General features: G+C 37.3%; 2 protein-coding genes across 7 annotated transcripts in view; one reads left to right on the top strand and one right to left on the bottom strand.

Moving 5' to 3' along the window:
- The window catches only part of FAM104A (family with sequence similarity 104 member A), a 24,993-nt gene extending 20,397 nt beyond the window's left edge, over positions 1-4,596 (bottom strand). For 2 of the 3 annotated variants that reach the window (XM_051995198.1, XM_051995200.1), the window contains exons 1-2: positions 4,407-4,596; positions 1,110-1,206 (exon numbers count right to left, since the gene is read on the bottom strand). In XM_051995198.1, the coding sequence (XP_051851158.1) occupies positions 1,110-1,206; positions 4,407-4,429 (120 nt within the window). In that variant the 5' untranslated portion in view covers positions 4,430-4,596. Of the gene's footprint in view, positions 1-1,109; positions 1,207-1,524; positions 1,650-4,406 lie in introns of those variants that run through there. The other variant, XM_051995199.1, reaches the window with a different exon arrangement.
- C4H17orf80 (chromosome 4 C17orf80 homolog) lies at positions 2,417-18,327 on the top strand. Of its 4 annotated transcripts, none has more exons than XM_051995194.1 (5): positions 2,417-2,506; positions 8,600-10,074; positions 16,557-16,664; positions 17,132-17,245; positions 18,022-18,327. In XM_051995194.1, the coding sequence occupies exons 2-5, from the start codon at positions 8,607-8,609 to the stop codon at positions 18,048-18,050; spliced, it is 1,719 nt and encodes a 572-aa protein (XP_051851154.1). In that variant the 5' UTR covers positions 2,417-2,506; positions 8,600-8,606; the 3' UTR covers positions 18,051-18,327. The 4 variants fall into 4 exon arrangements, with proteins under 4 accessions (XP_051851154.1, XP_051851157.1, XP_051851156.1 ...); XM_051995196.1 differs by lacking the exon at positions 2,417-2,506 and adding an exon at positions 4,716-4,896; XM_051995195.1 differs by lacking the exon at positions 2,417-2,506 and adding an exon at positions 5,016-5,764.

The raw sequence follows: 18,327 nt of genomic DNA, 5'->3' as shown, positions 1-18,327 counted from the left end.
AAAATGACACATGAAGTCTAGGAGCTGAGGGAATGGTATAGGAGAGAAAGATGGTGAACAAAAAGGTCAAGAATTCTAAAAGACTCTAGAAATTCAAGTTCCTAGTGTTTCTAATCTGCATCTTTTAACTTTTGCGCACTGTAACAGCACCAAAGGTAAACTTTGAGCTTTATACTTATTTTCTGACTCTGTATTTATAATTCCATGAAGGAAGTGTGTCTATCTCTGTCTTTTTGGCTGAAGCAATGGAGTTAAGTGATTTACCCATTTAGGATATTATTAAATGACTGAGGCAGAATTTGAATTCAGGTTCTCCTGATCTCAGAATTGTCTCTTATCCACTTCAACATCTACTGGCTCCAAGGAAGTCTTTATATGTACAAATCAATTACAATGAGCTAAACAATAATTGCTGTGTTAAAATTCTGTAGAACAGAATAAATTCTAAATAAATGGGAATAGGAATCAGAAAAACTATATGTGGAGGGTTTTTTTTTTTTGGGGGGGGCATTGTATTTGTCTTCATATGATCTTACATGAAATACTAAAAATTCAAACCTGGCTATTTCATAATAAGGATAAGAAACTTCCAATTTCCAAAATGGACCGGAGTCCTTTCTATAGAAATTTGGTTTAATATCCACAAACAAAGCACCACTTTCAGTAAACTTGGCTTAGATATGTGTCCAGCAGATTATTGCTCCAAAGCTTTTCTAGTATGTGTTGAATCCTCATATTTTGAGGGATTTTTTTTAATACTTTTAAAGCTATTCTGAAAAGAGCTACCTAAGTTAAAAAAATTTTTTTTTAATTAGAAAAATTTCCCAGAAACACCATGTAGATCTGGTTCTACATTAACTTAACAGTTATTAGATATTTATACGTTATTAGTAAAGCCTGTATTTAATGCCTACTGTGTGCCATAGGGAAAGGAAAAAAGCAAATTGGTAAAGATAACTCAATACTTTCAAAAATACTTCAAACATTTTAAAGGGAAACTCTTGTTTATTTTTTGAACAATTGTCATTTTTTGCCTGCCCTTTACAATATAGATATTTAAGTTCAGGTAACTTCTAAACTAGGGGCTTTAAACTTAATCCAGGTATTACCTCTGTATCCCAGGAGTCCTGAAAGACAGGGTTTCTGCTACTCCGTTTGGTCTGAGGGAGATGACTGTCTTCTTCATTCCCATTCCTTCTCCTTTTCCTGAAATTAAATCATTGGAGGGAGAAAAAAATTAGCCAACTACTGTCAATTTGACTTCTCAAGCATAAATAAGAAATCATACATATTTTATATCTTCCCCCTAAAATATCCTCCAAAACCTGAATGATCCAAGTGATACTAAGGTGTCTTAAGAAACACTGTAACACTACTAGGCATTGATAACAAAAAACAGTATCAGCATAAGTCAGCCGTACTAATAAAGTTAAGTTGCTAATAGCTTCAGTTCTAAAATTAAGCTTGAAAAATTTTCAAATAACAGAAATATTGTAAGCTGTTAACTAAATTATTAATATCTACCTAATTAAGTTCATCTTTTTATAATCCCTGAAATTACAATTCCATGTTAACTAATTTTACTCCCTTCCATGTGATGGCAGTTAAGCCAGGTGTGGCTGCCAATCACTATTTACCCTTAAAGCACTTTACAGTGGTACTATGACAAACACTGAAAAGGTTAGACTCTTCTCTTGTTAACTCAATTACTCAGTTTGCTTGTACCAGATAGTATTATGACATAATTGTTACTTCACTGGATTATTTTGAAGGGGAGAAAACCATTTATGTTTTTTAAGGCTCGCTGGTAAATAAGAGTTTTAAATAACAGGTCTGACTCTTCTTAAGAAATCAAGTGTTCTGGAAGGAATTTAAATAATCAAAAGAGACAACAATATGTATGTACTCGGTATGGGCCACGACTATTAGAAAAAGGATGCCTACCAGCATTCTAAATAGCGGCTGAGAAACAATAAATTATAGAGGAAAAACTTGCCGTGTAGTTTAAGCTAAATTAGTGCTAGATGTAACCTATTCTTATTATAATGAAGAATTTTCTAAAGTTCATTGTTTATAGCTAGAAAGCCAAAGACTGAGGTGGGTCTTTTCAAAGACTATTTAATCTTGGGCATAAAGTGTCTTACACACTGTAACATATAAAGCCTATTTAATTTTGGGTATATACTGTGGCCTGATTTTAAAAATGTGTATAAAAATGTTAAAGGAATAAGAGGCTCTTGAGTCCCCAATCTCTCAATTCCTGAACTATGTTCTCCCTCTTAAATGTAAACCCTGTTAATACAGATAATGATCTCAATTTCTGCCTGATCTGATGGAAACAGATGTTTTCAGCTCTGTGGGCCAAGTTTTCTCTCTGAGACTCAATTATCTACTTGAAAAATGGAATAATCGTCTGTTTTTCTTTTTTCCTCTCAGGAGTGCTGTGAAGAATATCATTCTGGTACAGTAATACTTTGAACTCCTTGGAGGTGGATGCTGCATGAAGGTATTATCAATATCATTAAGTGGGTGGGTGAAAAGCTTAGTTGCCAGATAAGTGGGCCTGAGAAACTGCTACCCTTGGTATCCATACTAAACCACTGGAGTAAGGGGAAATCTAAGGAACTGAAGGGTAAGCCTAAATCATTTATTTAATAGTAAAAAGAAGTTTCAAGTATAGATCCAACAACATATATTTCCCATATGGCAGCAGAAGTGGGCTGGAGTAGAGAAATCTTTTCTGTTGGAAATGTTTGAATTTTCAAGAATGAGGGAAGCGCCCCAATAGCAATCTTTAGGAACAGCACTACAGAAACCAAAATAGACTTTCATCATTTATTTTAAAAAGTGGCTTGATTCTAGTACACACACACACACACACACATACATATCAGTGTATAACATCCTAGACTCAAAATGATCCTATCTTTTTAAATAAGTAGTTTCAGAATGTGGCTCGATTCTATTTATAATAGCATCTTTATAACATCCTAGACTCAAAATGATCCTATCTTTTTAAATAAGTAGTTTCAGAATATGGCTTGATTCTATTTCTAATAGCATCACTTTATAACATCCTAGACTCAAAACGATCCTCTTTCTATATAAGGAGTCTCCATATGCTCATCCTTAGCCTCTCTGATCAACCATACACATATTCTTAATCATGTGAACCTCAGGTTTTCATTTAACTGGAGGCTGGACCAAATAGAAATAATATAATTCTAGAAACTGGTTTTGAGGCTAGAGTGGGAAGGGAACTAGTCATTAGGGTGTTAGCATATGCTAATTAACTTTGCAGTTTATTAAAGACAAAAAAAATAAAGTCTTAACAAATTTACCACATTTGATAGGATTGGCTAAGCAATGAAATTTTGACCTTATCATGGATCAGGGTTATCTATTCTGGACTCAGTTTTCTCATCTGTAAAATGAGGGAGTAAAAATATATGATCTCCAAAGTCTCTTCTGGTTCTAAAAACCTACACCAGCAGAGTGATTTTGATTTCAAAGTACTTGGATCTTTTCTCTATTTCATTCTGAAGCACCTTTCATCAGCCCTCACCTCTAAAATAAACATAAGACTGCTGCATTGTAGCGGCCACCGAAAATTCTTGATTCTTTTTAACGACTCTCTCTCTGTAGTAGTTAATTCAACAAGGAAAGTAGGAAAGGGAAATACAAGTAACAGAAGTGGGCAAAGAAGAAAAATCCAATTTGCTCCTTCAACTTGTCTACCCTAATCACAAACGGAAGAATAAAAACCCAGCATATGAGGGAGCCCAATACTGGAGAATACACAGGTACATTGTATTCCAAATGCTCCTTAGCCCAGGACAGCTGATTGTCTCCTTAATGTGGTCTCAGGAAAATACTCTTATCACCTCCCCTAGTTATGTCTGTTTACCACATCCAATCGACTTCATTATCGAAGTCTTTCTTTAAGGTCTCCCTCAAAGTCTTTCCCCACTGCAGTATAAAGCACAACTTCTCGTTCTGACATCAAGGAAACAAGAGGTAACCCCTTCCTTCCCTAGGCAACAGAACTAAGTATCCACCAATATCGGATCACAAGAGTCTGATTTATTACTCTTCCCTAAAGAAAACAGGGGCCTAATCTGCCGGGGTTCACCATTCCTACCAGGGGAAGATGGGAGAGAATGGGGTACCAAAAGAGTCCCAATTTGTCCCCTTTGAGCAAACTACGGAGCTTCGACAGGATCAAATAGCTACGCTTCCTGTGCTACCCCCGACCCCAGCAGCCAAGCGCCAGGACTGACGGATAGATAGACTGACGGAATCCCTGCAGGGTCAATCCCTTCCCGGCTCTCCGCTCCGCAGCTCCCGCCCGCCTCCCGCGACTTCGGCCTCTCCAGGAAGGGGGGTGAGGGGATCCCTTTTCTCACCTGGGGCGGAGGCGTTCGCTCATGGCAGCTGATAGAGAGGAGCGACGGCACGTCGCCTGGCGGGGAGATCGGTGGGGAGGTCTTTGGTTCAGGCGGCGGTAGCGGCGACCGCCGCCCCCACGCCCTCCCCCTCCGGTCTTATCCCTCACTACCGCCTTCCTCTACGCCGTCTGAGTGGAGTACCCCTCCACCGGACCCGTACCACCACGACTTCCGGCGTCTCCCCGACGCTCCCACCCCCCATACCACTGCCTCTGTAGACCCGCCCACTCGCGCTTGCGCAATTGGGCCGACCCGAGAGGCTCCGCAATCCCACCTACCGGAAGAGGGGGTGTGGCGAGCTGAGAAATTCGATCTTTACCTTTTCAGTAAAGGTGGGGGGAGGGGGTAGAGAGATAGAGGAGGGTCCTCATAAGTAGGTGTCTTTAACTTTCGCCTGTTCTCATCCTGACAATTGTGGGGACATATCGCACCCCTGAGTTACAAATAGGTAAGAAATTCATAAGAGCGATATAAAATATTAGAGTTAAATTTGGGTAGGATTTGGAAAAGGGAAGTTCACAATCATCCGGCATTTGAAAAGACAGACGAATAGGGAAGTGGCCTTTTTGTAGTCCTCTTAAGAGCCGCTGGAGGTAGCAAATTGAGTTTCCGCCAGAAGTGCGGACTTTAGGGTTTCCTGAACTCTCTACTGGAGAGGTGTGGAACTCTCAGAGTGAAAGCCTGGTTTCTGAGGAGTCCCCAAAAGGGAACCTGGAGTGGATGCATTGCTCCGAGATGGGGGACTGACTGGGTTCGGGTAGTCGACTGGGAGCGAACTTGACCTCCAGTCTCCCCAGGGATCTTAGCTCTTGCCTGCCTTGGTGTTGAAAGCCGGTGGTGGTAGGATCCACAGAAGGAATGAACCTACAGCCTAGGGACTCCCAAGAAAGCCACTTAGGGTTTTAGGCTTTAGAACTGCACGGAACTCTCCGGTCACTGTATATTTGGAAAAATCAAAACCCCGAGAGGTAACGTGCCTTGCTGAAAGTACTAGTTAACAGTAGAATTAGAACTCGAATCCAGATTTTCGGCTTCCAAATCTTAGGTTCTTTCCGTCACACCTGTTGCTTGTACTGATGGAGTGGAGCCCGAGAGAGGGAAAAGAAAAGGGGGACGGTAGATTTATGAAGAAACAAGAAGTTCAAGAGCCATATGGTGAAGAGGAAAAAAAAAAAAAAAAGGAATAAGGGAATTTATATGCCGGGAAGGGAAGGAAAACAGGAAAATATCAAGTATTTCTCCCTGATAATGGGGATGCTGGCAGCATGGTATTCATGATGTAGTTACTCGTCACCGATAGAATGAAATCCTGGAAAGTACGTACAGCCGTAGATTTTGGTCTTCGAATCCCCTGGCACAATATCTAGCACCTTGTAATAGGTGCTTAATAAACATTTGTTAGTTGGTGATAGTGAAAGCTGATAAACCCAAATTATTTCTATTTAGCTGGAATAAGTACACTTGTGTATTGCAGGATTTATCTTCCTACTTATGAGTTCTCCGGCCATAATGAAATTAATTTTAATTTCCCAAGAACAGATCAACATAATTTAGGGAAGGGTGAACAGGAAGAATATTGGGAAGAAGAAAAGAAACCTAACATGTTGGCACATGGATGAAAAAATTAGTTTCTTAAGTCCTTATTATGGAATGTATACTGTGTTAGGCTCTAGGGATGCTGATACAAAATCAGCTTTTAAGAAGCTTACATTCCAAAGGTGGGATGACAACACACATAGAACAGTCATGCCCAGAGAGGAGCACTTTGCTATTCCAATTTACTGAATAGTAAGGGGATCCAAAGTGGTGAGCTACAGAGTAAACTACTCTATTTAGAAACATTGGGAGAGTTAATTTGATCATGGTATATAGTAACTGAATTGGAGAGGGTAGTGAAGTGAAACATGTCTGGGATTTTCCAATAATAACTGACCCAGGGAATCAGTCTCTGATCAGAAAGGGCAGAAAATTGCTTCAGGGACGGAGTCTCTGGTATGGGTGGTGAGACATTTAGTAAGAAGGTAGTGGAGCAATATTTTAGGGAGCATAGATTAAGGAAATAATGGATACTGTGCAATACATAGAGTGAGGAGGAGCTAAGTTCAAATTCTCCTTCATACCTTTGTAAGTGGTGTGGCTCTGGGTAAGTCTTAAATTCTGTGTACCTCAGTTTCCTCATCTGTAAAAAGGGGATAACACTAGCCCCTACCTCTCAGGTACAGTCTCATTTACAAGGATAAAACAGGATATTTGATATTTTCAAAGTATTTTGCAAAATTTAAACTGCAATATGAAATGCTAGCTATCATTATTGCTATTATTATTCAACCTAGTAACTACCAAGCATTTAAAAAAATTTTTTAATATATATTTTTAAATTTTTTTATTTTTTAACCCATGCCAGGGTAATTTTTTACAGCATTATCCCTTGCACTCACTTCTGTTCCGATTTTTTCCCTCCCCCCCTCCCTCCCTCAGATGGCAAGCAGTCCTTTATATGTTAAATAGGTTACAGTATATCTTAGATACAATATCTGTGTGCAGAACCGAACAGTTCTCTTGTTGCACAGGGAGAATTGGATTCAGAAGGTATAAATAACCTGGGAAGAAAAACAAAAATGCAAATAGTTTATATTCATTTCCCAGTGTTCTTTCTTTGGGTGTAGCTGCTTCTGTCCATCCTTGATCAATTGAAACTGAGTTAGAGCTCTTTATCGAAGAGATCCACTTCCATCAGAATACATCCTCATACAGTATCGTTGTTGAGATATATAATGATCTCCTGGTTCTGCTCATTTCACTTAGCACCAAGCATTCTTTATGGGGGAGAATTTAAATAGAGAAATACTGAGATTTTACATATATGTGAGAAAAGCTACACTTGGGGAAACAAACTTTTTTCTTCCCCCAAAGGAAGAACCTTTAACCAAAGTCCCTTTTCCCATTTCATTTGTCTTGGCAATAAAGATATTTTTGTTTTACCTGACTTCCCCCAGGATAGTGTTATAGGATTACTCTGATAAATGGGTTGATAAGTCTATCTGGTTTCATTCTGTTTCTTATGTAAGTTGCTTGCCTGCACTATTTTCTAACTTGGGCACATTCATCTTTGCCTTTGAGTCACAAATAGTTATAGCCATGATACCTTACATAGAGTAGATATGTTTTTATCTAGAGAAAAAGAATGACTGGAATAATAGAAAAAAGATATTTGCACCTGAAATTTTGAGTATCTCATGTGTAACTGGGGAGGTGAGAGAGACAATGCCATTGATGTGAAAAGATAAGTGTCTGCAAATCCTTGGATCCCCTGAATCAATATTATAGTTAATAGAGGCCTTAGAAATCATCCCATTCAATCTGTTCATATTATATGTAGATAAAGTAATTGACTCATGGTTGTTAAGCAACTTGTCCAGCATCAAAAAACTAGCTATTTGTCATATAGTTGAATCCAGGTCTCCTGATTGTCATTCTTGTACTTTCCTGATTGTCATTCTTGTACTTTATACCATGCTGTCTTATAATCCTAGGACACACTTCTCTTTTCCATCTTGAATGATGAAATGATGGTTTTTATTAAAAGCTTTCATATTCATTAATATAAACATGAATAATACTCAGAAAGTTTATTATGATTATGTTAGCATTCAGTGTTTTAAATTAAACATTTAATAATTCTTAAAGCCTTAATGTTCACCTGGTTTCTGCTAGTGTGCTTTAGTGCATAATAATAAATCCCATATTTAGTTTGTCTTTTAATTGTTACTTCTTTATCCTTCTACTTATTTATTAGTTTAAGATTGTTATCCTTTTATTTTTCCCTCTAAAGCACTTAGTATTTTACTGAAGGTAGAACTCAAGGGGTGACAAGGAGATTCTTTTAATTCTCTCCTGTAGATCCCCATAAGACCTTAGGAGAAAAAAGAAAATTCCTTACTGAGGCAAGTTAGAGACAGAGATTTGAATTTATTTTTAAAACAAAAACTATCCCATTAACTTTTCTACCTTCACAAAAAGGTGAAATGAAGTCATTCAATTCCAACTCATTTCCTTTACATTTAAAGTTAGTATGAATAAGTATCTAATTAAACAGATGAAAAAGAAGTTTGTTTTCTTTATAATAATAATGTCACATTTGTATTTCTTAGCAGAAAGATGGCAGACATCTTACCTCAAATGGAGCTGTGTCCTCATTGTAAGAAACAATTTAAACGGTTAAAGTCTCATTTACCTTTCTGTAAGAAGGTAGGAACCATCCTTCCTTTTAATTCAGACATTACTAATTCCAAGGCAGTTTTCTTTCAAGCTCCCAAATCAAAGAAGTTACCAAAAAAGCTCACAAAAACTGATTGTGAAGAGACACTTAAAAAAGATCAAAGTAAGAGAAGAAACCTTAACCTTATGAAAGTTAGACTACATAATGCTGACTTAGAAATGAGAATTGCTATGCAGACAAGTGAAGAAATGAAGAAGCAAATTAAAAATAACTCCCAAATGACACAGAATTCTACTAGACCAAAGAAGGTTGTGTTTTTGGCTGAGAATGGGCATTTGTTTTCTGCAGAAAAAAAAAATTCCAAAGCAAGATTTACAAAATATTTACCTAAATCGGGGGAAGACAAGAACAAAAATCCTTCAGAAATTTTTGGGAGCAGCCCTTCCAAATGTTCTTTTACCAATGAAGATAAGACACATTGGTCAGGCTTGCTGAATGATAACAGAATCGAGTACCCAGGACAGAAATTCCTGGCAGAATCATTAGACTTGCCTTTCAGTATTTGTGAGAGTTTTCCAAGTCTTGATAGAAGTCAGAATCCTTATGCAAATTTACAAAGCAATGAGAGAGGCCTCAAAGCTTGGGACCCTATTTCAGAAGCCTCATACAGTGTCAATAATTCTGAGATCCCGAGAAAAAGCATAGGATCCTTTTTCTCAACCAATTATGTAAATTCCTCATTGTCTAAGTCACTCCAAACCGGAGGAAGAGAGAACCATCATATCAAACATAGAGCAAAGAAAAAAGGATTTCATTTTGGATTGGCAGCTAGAAAGTGTAATTGGGATAAAGGATCTAAAGACAATATATCACCTGAAGTAAAAGTACCCAAATTGGATTACATGAGAGATGGCATGAGGAAGCATGTTAATAACAATAATTTAGCCATAGAGAAGATACCTCACCATGACAATCCTGATTCAGATTGTGAAGAATCACTTTCTTTGGCAGATTTAGGTAACCAAAGTTTGTCTACTTTGGTTTTAAAATATCTACAAGAAGAGGAAGATGGGTACAAGGATCTAGTCCCTCCAGTTAATCCAGTGGAGAGTAAGAAACCAGTATCTTCAGATTCTTATCCTAATCCCAATACATGGGCAACACACACTAAATATAATCAGCAACCTTTAAACCTGGCCTGTCATTTTGCTCCTAAAAACCTGACTGGTGGTCATATTGAAACTACTGGCAGCAAGAACCTACCTACATCCTTGGGACTAGAGTGGTTTCCAGAACTCTACCCTGGGTATCAACATCTGGGAGTGTTACCAGGGAGACCTCAGAAGGGGAATATTGAGGTCCAGAAACCACACCACAGCCTCCCAGAAGAGGAAAGAGTCTTACAAGGTAAATAAGTAGTCCATTTTCAAATATTTAATCTTCCTGAAGGTTTTTATAGAGATGCGGATACAATTTTGGATTCCTGTTAGTATTTTTAATAACTTCATCCCTTTCTCCAATGATAGTCTACGTGCTTAACAGAATTATCATTCCCTCTTAAATGGTAGCCCATCTGTATTCATTTTCCATTCCCATCAAAAGTGAATGAGGAGAAGAAAGAATTAAGTCCTGGGTATGTGGAATACACTAATTTGGAGTAGGGATCTGGTTCCAGGAATTTGGGTACCTAACCATAGAGAACCTGGGTTTAAAAAACAAATACGGAAGGACAGCTATCTAATCAGACTTTGGAATGGAGTCAGCCTTTTCTGAGGCAGGGACTAATTATTTCCTCCTCCTTCAGGATACAGCCAACAGGAGGAGCTGGTTATAGGACTAAGGAACTAGCTATTGTTAACAACTCGCTAAGTACAGTTGGTCCTTATCCTGTCATTGATCTGTGCCTTTAGAAATGTGAGCTGGGGCAGTGGATAGAGCACCTGGCCCTGGAGTCAGGAGTACTTAAGTTCAAATATGGCCTCAAACACTTAATACTTACTAGCACTGTGACACCCTGGGCAAGTCATTTAACTTTAATTGCCTCTCAACAAACAGATAAATGGATAGAGAGATAAATAAATCAATAAGCAAATAACAAAACAAAAAGAAATGTGACCCAACTCTACAGTTGTAATGGATAGAATTTCCTGGTTTTCCTTAAAAGGAAAGGAAAGGCCCTTCTACCGGGCCTGATCAGATCAAGAGAAACTAGAGAAACTTGATCTTTTCATTAGTGATCAAGCTATATGAGTATCCCCACACTGAAAGTAGGTAGGAATGGAGATACACATTGATGAAAAGTTTCTATTAAAGGCAGAAACATTAGAGTACCATTCATTGTCTAAATAGATTCTTCATTGATGTTTTCAGATGTCTGTTTCATTTTATCAGGAAATTTTTTTGGGGAACCCTTATTTTTGAAATACAAGTTAGCCCTTGTAACTTAGTGTAAGTGGGAGAATGTAAGCGGGAAAGAGTTGAACTTGGAGACAGGAGACCTAGGTTGAATCTTAGCTCCAATACTTATTTCCTAAAAGACCTTGGCCAGTAACTTCTTATAATTTCAGTTTCTTCATAAAACAAGGGTAATATTTACCTTGCTGTCCTCATAAGGTTGTTGTAAGGAAAGAAAAACAACTTTATTCACCTTAAATACTATATAAATGTGAGCTGTTATGATTGTTTTTGCTTCTTATGAATATCAAGGGTTTTTTTTTCCCTCATAAGTTGTTTACAAGCTCCTAATTGTGCCTTCCTCCAAACACTCTACTCTTTACAACAGTTATCATGTTTTAATATGCAAGACAAATGTCTACGTAATAGCAGTTTATTGTTAAGGAAGACTAATAGCTGATTCCATGTTTGTTTTTCACTTTCCTGAGGAGGTCTTCTCTTGGGACCTACTGATATCAAGGATTTTTTTTTCCCTTGAGGCAATTGGGGTTAAGTGACTTGCCCAGGGTCACATAGCTAGGAAGTGTTAAGTGTTTGAGGTCAGATTTAAACTCAGGTCCTCCTGACTTCAGGGCTGGTACTTTTTTTTTATCCACTATGTCACCTAGCTGCTCAGATATCAAAGATTTTTATATAACCCATCTTTTGAAGTCTTATTCTCAAGCTTTTTCCTTCCCTAAAACACTATGTGGTGGATAATTCCATTCTCTTACATTTGATTAGCATTTGACAGTTTTCACATAAATTATTTCATTTTGAACATGAAATTATTCCCATGAGACAGGCAGGACCAGATGTGTTCCTATTTTATAGCTAAGGAAACAAGTGTAGAAAAATGAAATTATTTGCCCCAGGTCATGTAGCACATAATATTGGAGTCATGACTAGAATGCAGGTCTTTTTATTACCAATGCTTTTCTAGTTTATAACATTACATAGTAAATACAATATAATAGTTTCCTTGTAACAGGAAAGGGACCATTTTTATGTGTTCTAGTACCCTTTGCATGACTAGTGGTAGTTACTAACTAAGGATGTTGTGAGGATTGAATGAAATAATTATAAAGTGCTTAGCACAATGCATGGCACAAAGTAAGTGCTATATAAATGTTAGCTTTTGTTTTTAATTATTATTGTCTAGTTTCTTTTATTAGAGTAAAGTCTTTCTACCCAATCTTGGCAACTAGATTAGAATAGAGATGACCTGTTTAAACATTTCAGTAGGTAGAACATTATCTATACTTCAGGCTTATGAATACTTATATACTTTAACCATTTTTTTTTTAAGCAGCTTTATTCACCAGTGCAGCTCAGGTGGCCAATACTAAGAGATTAAATGTGTTATGAGCAGTTAAGATTATTCTTCTAAGCTCCAGTGCAGATCTTTATTAAGAACTCAAACTAGGGAACTAAAACTATATATCTTTAACTTCACTAATTAGAGACCTATTCATATCTAAAACTGTTGAGCTGAAAACTGTCTTTAATGTCATACATGTTTTTAGGAAACTTTTCATCAATGTATATCTCCATTCTTACCTATTTTTAGTGTGGAGATATTGTGTATAGCTTGATCACTAATGAAAAGATCAAGTTTCTCCATTGAGAAGGAATAATTTCTTTTATGTCGGATTTTTAGGTCATCTCAGTGGTTTCTGGTATCTGTTTCAGGATGGCTATGGTTGGCTGTGGTGCCATTACAATAGGCTTTCATAGTTTGGGATCAAAGTTGAGAGATATGGGCATTCTGGGATCTTGGGCTCTAGTGAAAGGTTAGGAACTATGGCAGCAAGCCTTGGGGCTACTCCCTAAACCAATATCTTCAAAAATTCTGGGACTTTAATTTGATTTATAGTTGGTTTAGAGTACAACACTGACTCATGGGACTTATTGATAGTGATCACTGATTCCTCTGTAAAAGAAGTTGTTTTGTTGAAAATATCTGCAAGGTTTAGAGATATCTCTCAAGGAATAATAGAGCTGGCTTCTCTGGAGGCCTGATCACTTCAAAAGGCTAATGTTGATTCTTAGGGTATTACAACTGTTCAGAAATCATAAAAACCAGGGAGAGTGCATTAGAAGAGAACTTTGAGAGATGCCCATGATTACTTAGGGAGCAAAAGATGAATAATAAATTAACAAAAAAGATAATGAAAGTGCAGTCAGGGAGAAGAGAGCAATTTTGGGGAGTGATGGGGTTGGGATTGTAAGAGGTTGAGTTCAGGATGGAATTAGAGCTGCAGAAAGTAGAAAATTTCATCTAGGAGCAGTCAGGCCTATTGGGTCATAAGCTACATTTTGTGATTCTGCCAAGTCAGTGTCTCACTAGGATTAGGGAATTACTGAAACCTGTTCCTGTTAGTTCCTGCAGTTTTGGTGAATGACAAAACATTATTTTTGGTGAATGAAAGAAGATTCTTCTGGTTCCTGAAAAATAGTAGTTTTGCAAAGGTTTGTATTGTAGAGAAATGGACTTAGTTGTTCTGGGTCACAGATCAGGTTTCAGGGAGAAGAGACGGAGTCCAAGGACCATTCTCTGAAGTTCAGGAAGAAAAAAGGCATTTTCACATGTTAAAACATTTAATAGAAAGGCACATCTTAAACAAACAAACAAACAAACAAACAGGTGTCTGAGGCTCAAGAAAAAGGGAAGATTCAGAGGGAATGTGTGGTTCTGAGATTTTCCTACAGAAATAGGTTTCTAAAGATCAAGGAAGTGCTTCTAAGATTTTGGTGATATTTAGGGCTCTTGGATCTAAAGGTATTCTGTGTATCTGTTTTAGAGTCCAGAGGGTACAGACTTCTGGAACTTAAGATATATAGTGACTTCTTGAAAAGCAGGTGATAACAGTGTAGGGAACCAGAGTCCAGGTGGTATGTACAAAACAGGTAATCAAGCTTCAAAGTTTAATTGGGGGAAGACATTCCTAATTCAATGCGTTGCTAAGATTAAAAAAAAAAATCACGGGAGAAGAGGAAGGCCAGTGATAGGGAAGTAGGAATCATGCCAGGTCTTTATTTTTAGGCTGTTTATTTTTATTTATATTTATTTTTAACTGCTGATCAGCCAGGCCAGCTAGCAGAGTGGTGTGTGTATGCTGGGTTTGCAGACTCTGTGTGTGTGTGTGTGTGTGTGTGTGTGTGTGTGTGTGTGTGTGTTGCTTTGATTGAAATCTAGAGGAAAGACCACATATCAAGACCAAGATTTGAGTGGCCATGGGATAGCCATGGGATGGCCAAGTCCATTGGTGATAAGCAAGTGTGACAGTTCTATATTATCCAAAAGGGATGGAAAGGTTTCTGAGTTTTAAGTAAGACAATTAGGGTTTGGGCTGGAATGAGAAGCATGGAGAAAAGATAGGTTCTTGGAAAAAACAGGTAGGATATGGCATCTAGGAATTTGGAGTAGAATCAGGTGAGGAAACAGTCTGTGTTATACTATACAGCACTATCTTGTTTAAATGAGAACAATTAGCAGTAGTAGTTATAAAAGTGGAAATAGGTCCATTGTTGGATTTGAGTAGGTACTTCTGATTGGAAGAAGTCTGGGAACTAGCATGTTCATGGAATTTTGCAATGTCCTTGTTTCTATTCCCAAGTTATTTTTCTTCTTTACAAAAAAACATGTTCTCCCAAAGTTGGAGAGTACTTTTCTTTCCATTAAAGATCCTTTTCTTAATCTGGCTAGTTTTCATTTTTAGCACTATGATGCTTTCAAGTAATACATTTGAAGCCTGTGATAGCTCTTTTCACTGTGACTTTTGATGATAGCTTGTCTTTTTTTTTCTTTTCTTTTTTTTTTTTAAAGCAGTTTTCATCTGTCCTGTAAAGATCTTTAGAGACATTACACTGTACCCTATTGAGTTAGTTTAGTTTTTCACTAAAATGATGAGACTGGACCATAGAGTAATGGGGAAGAACACTTTTTACTCATTTCATGTGGTTAGAAAGGATGTGGGACAAAATTGAACATAGGTCCAGGAAAAGCATAAACTTCCCCTTTGTAAAGTCGACACACCTGCATTTAGTCATGTATGAAATGTGGGCAGGAAATAATTGCTTTGTTTGAGTTCCAGATGGAAATAAGAAAAAAAAAGTAATGGTTGCTAGTTAAGAACTAGTGAGAGTATAATAGCTCAGATGTGTGGAAAATATAATGACCACTAGTATTTCTTAATGCTGTCATGCAGTAGAGCAATATTGTTTTAGGTAAAAAGTTAATGACAATATTGTCTCTTGTCTCTTGACACTCGTGAGCTCTATGATCCTGGCAAGTCGCTTCATCTCTCTATAGCTTAGGCAACTCCATAGGTCTTGATAGATCAGAGGACCTGGATTGGAATCCTGACTCTGGCTGGGTGTTATTTAATCTCTAGATTTCAGTCCTTTGTCTTTAAAATAAAAAAGATTGATCTGAGATGATTGTTCATGTCCCTTCCAACTCTTAAATGTTTGATCTGCTAAGAAAGGGAGAGGTTGTGCAGTGCTCAGTTATTTGAAGCTCTTAGGGAAAGAGTTCAGTGTAGTATAAGGACAAGAATCTTTGGAATGGGACAGATGAGGAGAATAGTCTTGGGGATCATAGGTGTTGAGAACATGCACAAGAGACCATGGGGAGCAGATGAATTATAAGATAAAATAACCATGGTTTGGACAATATTGGTAAGAATAAACTTCAAGTAGGTATTTGTTGATGAAAAGAGTCCCCTGTGTGGACAAAAATCACGATTTTTATATAAACAGTGTATTTGTGTGTATATGTGTTTGTGTCCAACAAACTATTATACATGCATATGTTCATATACATGTGTATATGTATATATAATCTATAAGTATACAGATACATATTTATACATTCATATGTTCACATATATACACATGTGTGTATATATGTATATACATATGTGTGTTGGTATGATAAAAAGGATATCCATACAAATGCTTATTGAATTAGCTGTGTATCAATTAATTTAAAGATTATGCACTTCTAGGAGTGGTTAGGTGGTGCAAGGGATTGAGCACTAGTCCTGGAAGTCTGAAGGACTTGAGTTCAAATTTAACCTTGGTAGCTCTGTGCCCCTGGGCAAGTCCCTTAACCCCAGTTCCCTCAAAATAATGACCAAAAAAGAATTATGAATTTCTGGTCAAATGTTATAATTCTCGAGGGCTTAAGATTGTTGAAAATTCTTCTGGTTGAAAAGAGCTGTGTATTAGGATTTACATGATAGATGTACAGTGTGTTGCTCAAGTCACTCTTCTCTTTATTGCCTAGAATAATGATTTTTCTCTAGCCCATTTGGGGAATTTTTGCCACCAAATGTACTAAATTATCCCTCTCCTAGGAAGACTTGGGAGGAGAGGATGAAATTAGATTGTTAGAACAAAATGAATGAAATTGGATGATGTATTACTGGAAATTTTGTTTGTATTCATAGCTCCTCCTTTGGAAAGAAATCTGATGGATTTAAAGATTGGAAAGCTTCCATCTTGGCTTAGAGTCTCCAATTTCTCTATAATGGGACTGCTGGGAAAAGTACAAAAAGGTGAGACTGGATTGATATTGATTCAGTTGCTGGGTTTGGATATTTTCACAAACTTTCTTTAGAAATCTCTATATATCTATGGTATCTATGCTACTGGATCTGTCATTTTGTGTGTGAGAACCTGGCCTATATATTTTTATCTCTTCTTAGTTATGAATTAGTATGAAAACTTGTATAAATGATATCTATTGTGAATCCCAAACTGCACACTAATGATGTTTCCCATGAAATGGCTGACCCCAGCTCCCAACGAAGAATAAATCTGTTTTGGAGAAGGTAAATTTTTACACCTTTCTGGGCATCTGAAGGGACTAGATTAATTGTTCTTTAAAGTCCCTCTGAGATAAATTTATGGAGTTTCACCTTCATCTCCCTGATCAATAAATAGCCTGAGACAAAAGACGTTGACAAATAAGTCCCAGAATCAGAGTTCACTAACAACTAGATTCATACTTCTTTTTAAACAGCCTGGATTAAATACCCCAAATTTGTCAGCTTGAAGAAGGGTGGCGCCGGTTGCATCACCATGTTCTGTGCTGGATACTGGGTCCTTTGCTACAGTTGGAGTTTCAAGCACCTGAGTAAGATTTCCTGGCTTTGGGGCTTGAATTACAGACCCTTAAATGATGGTAAACTATATTAGGGATTGACTCCTTTTCTGCTTTATCCAACATGCCTGTGCTTCTGGCCTTTCCTTTCCCACAAAAATTTACATAAAGGTGGTTTTTCCTCTCAGCAGTCCTCAGTATTCTAATAATGCCTATGTGCCTTCTTGCTGAATATCTTGATCACAATTACACCTGCCCACTCTTTTTTTAAGTCCTTTAATACATAAACTCTGAGTCCTTTAGGAAAAAAAATCTTCTTCCCCAAAGGGAAGAAGGAGTCACTTCAAGCTTCATGTTTGGACATGGATAAATGAATCATTTGTAGATCTAGATTGAGTTCAGACTAGGGGCTAAAAGCAGAGCCCTCATGTCTGAGGTTTGAGTACGGCTTTAGACCTGCAAGTCAGAGATTCCAGATACTGTGGTCATTTGAAGATCTTGTTAAATCGGTCTGATATTCAACTCAACACACACTTTGCAAGCCTGGTATTTCCTACTATTCAGTCTTCCTAACTTTGACAACATCTTTCCCCTCCCTTCATCCTACTTTGTTTTTGTTCTTGTTTTTTGCTGTTGGAGGTTGCCGGGAACAAAGTATCATTTGAGCTTTTGATTTCATGAGCTTTTCTGGGTCTAGACTGGAAGAAAAACTTATCTGAGACTTTGAATTTCAACTTATACAAAAGGATTTTATTCTCTTTATGGTCAATAATCATTGCCTTACTTCTTTTTCTCTTTTCTACCCAAAGAATTGCAGCGTTGGCGCAAGCACCACTGACTGATCTGGACACTATGTATTGTGTCAAGAGTTCTTCTGATAGACTGAGACGCAGTGAGAAGCATGGAAATTTATATAAAAGCTTAAGTTTTCAATTGGGAAGAGGGAGGAGGAACAGTAAAATTTTTGAAGTATATTGAAGTATTAGTGGTACATGTATAATTTTTATCAAATTGCTTGCCTTTAGTGGGTGGGGAGGGAGAGAACTTGGAACTCAGAATTAAAAAAAATGTTCTTATGTAATTGGAAAAAATAAATAAAATAATAATTTTAAAAA

The sequence above is a fragment of the Antechinus flavipes genome, chromosome 4 (assembly GCF_016432865.1).
Source record: "Antechinus flavipes isolate AdamAnt ecotype Samford, QLD, Australia chromosome 4, AdamAnt_v2, whole genome shotgun sequence".
Classification (NCBI taxonomy): domain Eukaryota; kingdom Metazoa; phylum Chordata; class Mammalia; order Dasyuromorphia; family Dasyuridae; genus Antechinus; species Antechinus flavipes.
Note: the sequence above shows the minus strand (reverse complement) of the source record. Positions and strands in the feature narration are given on the sequence as shown.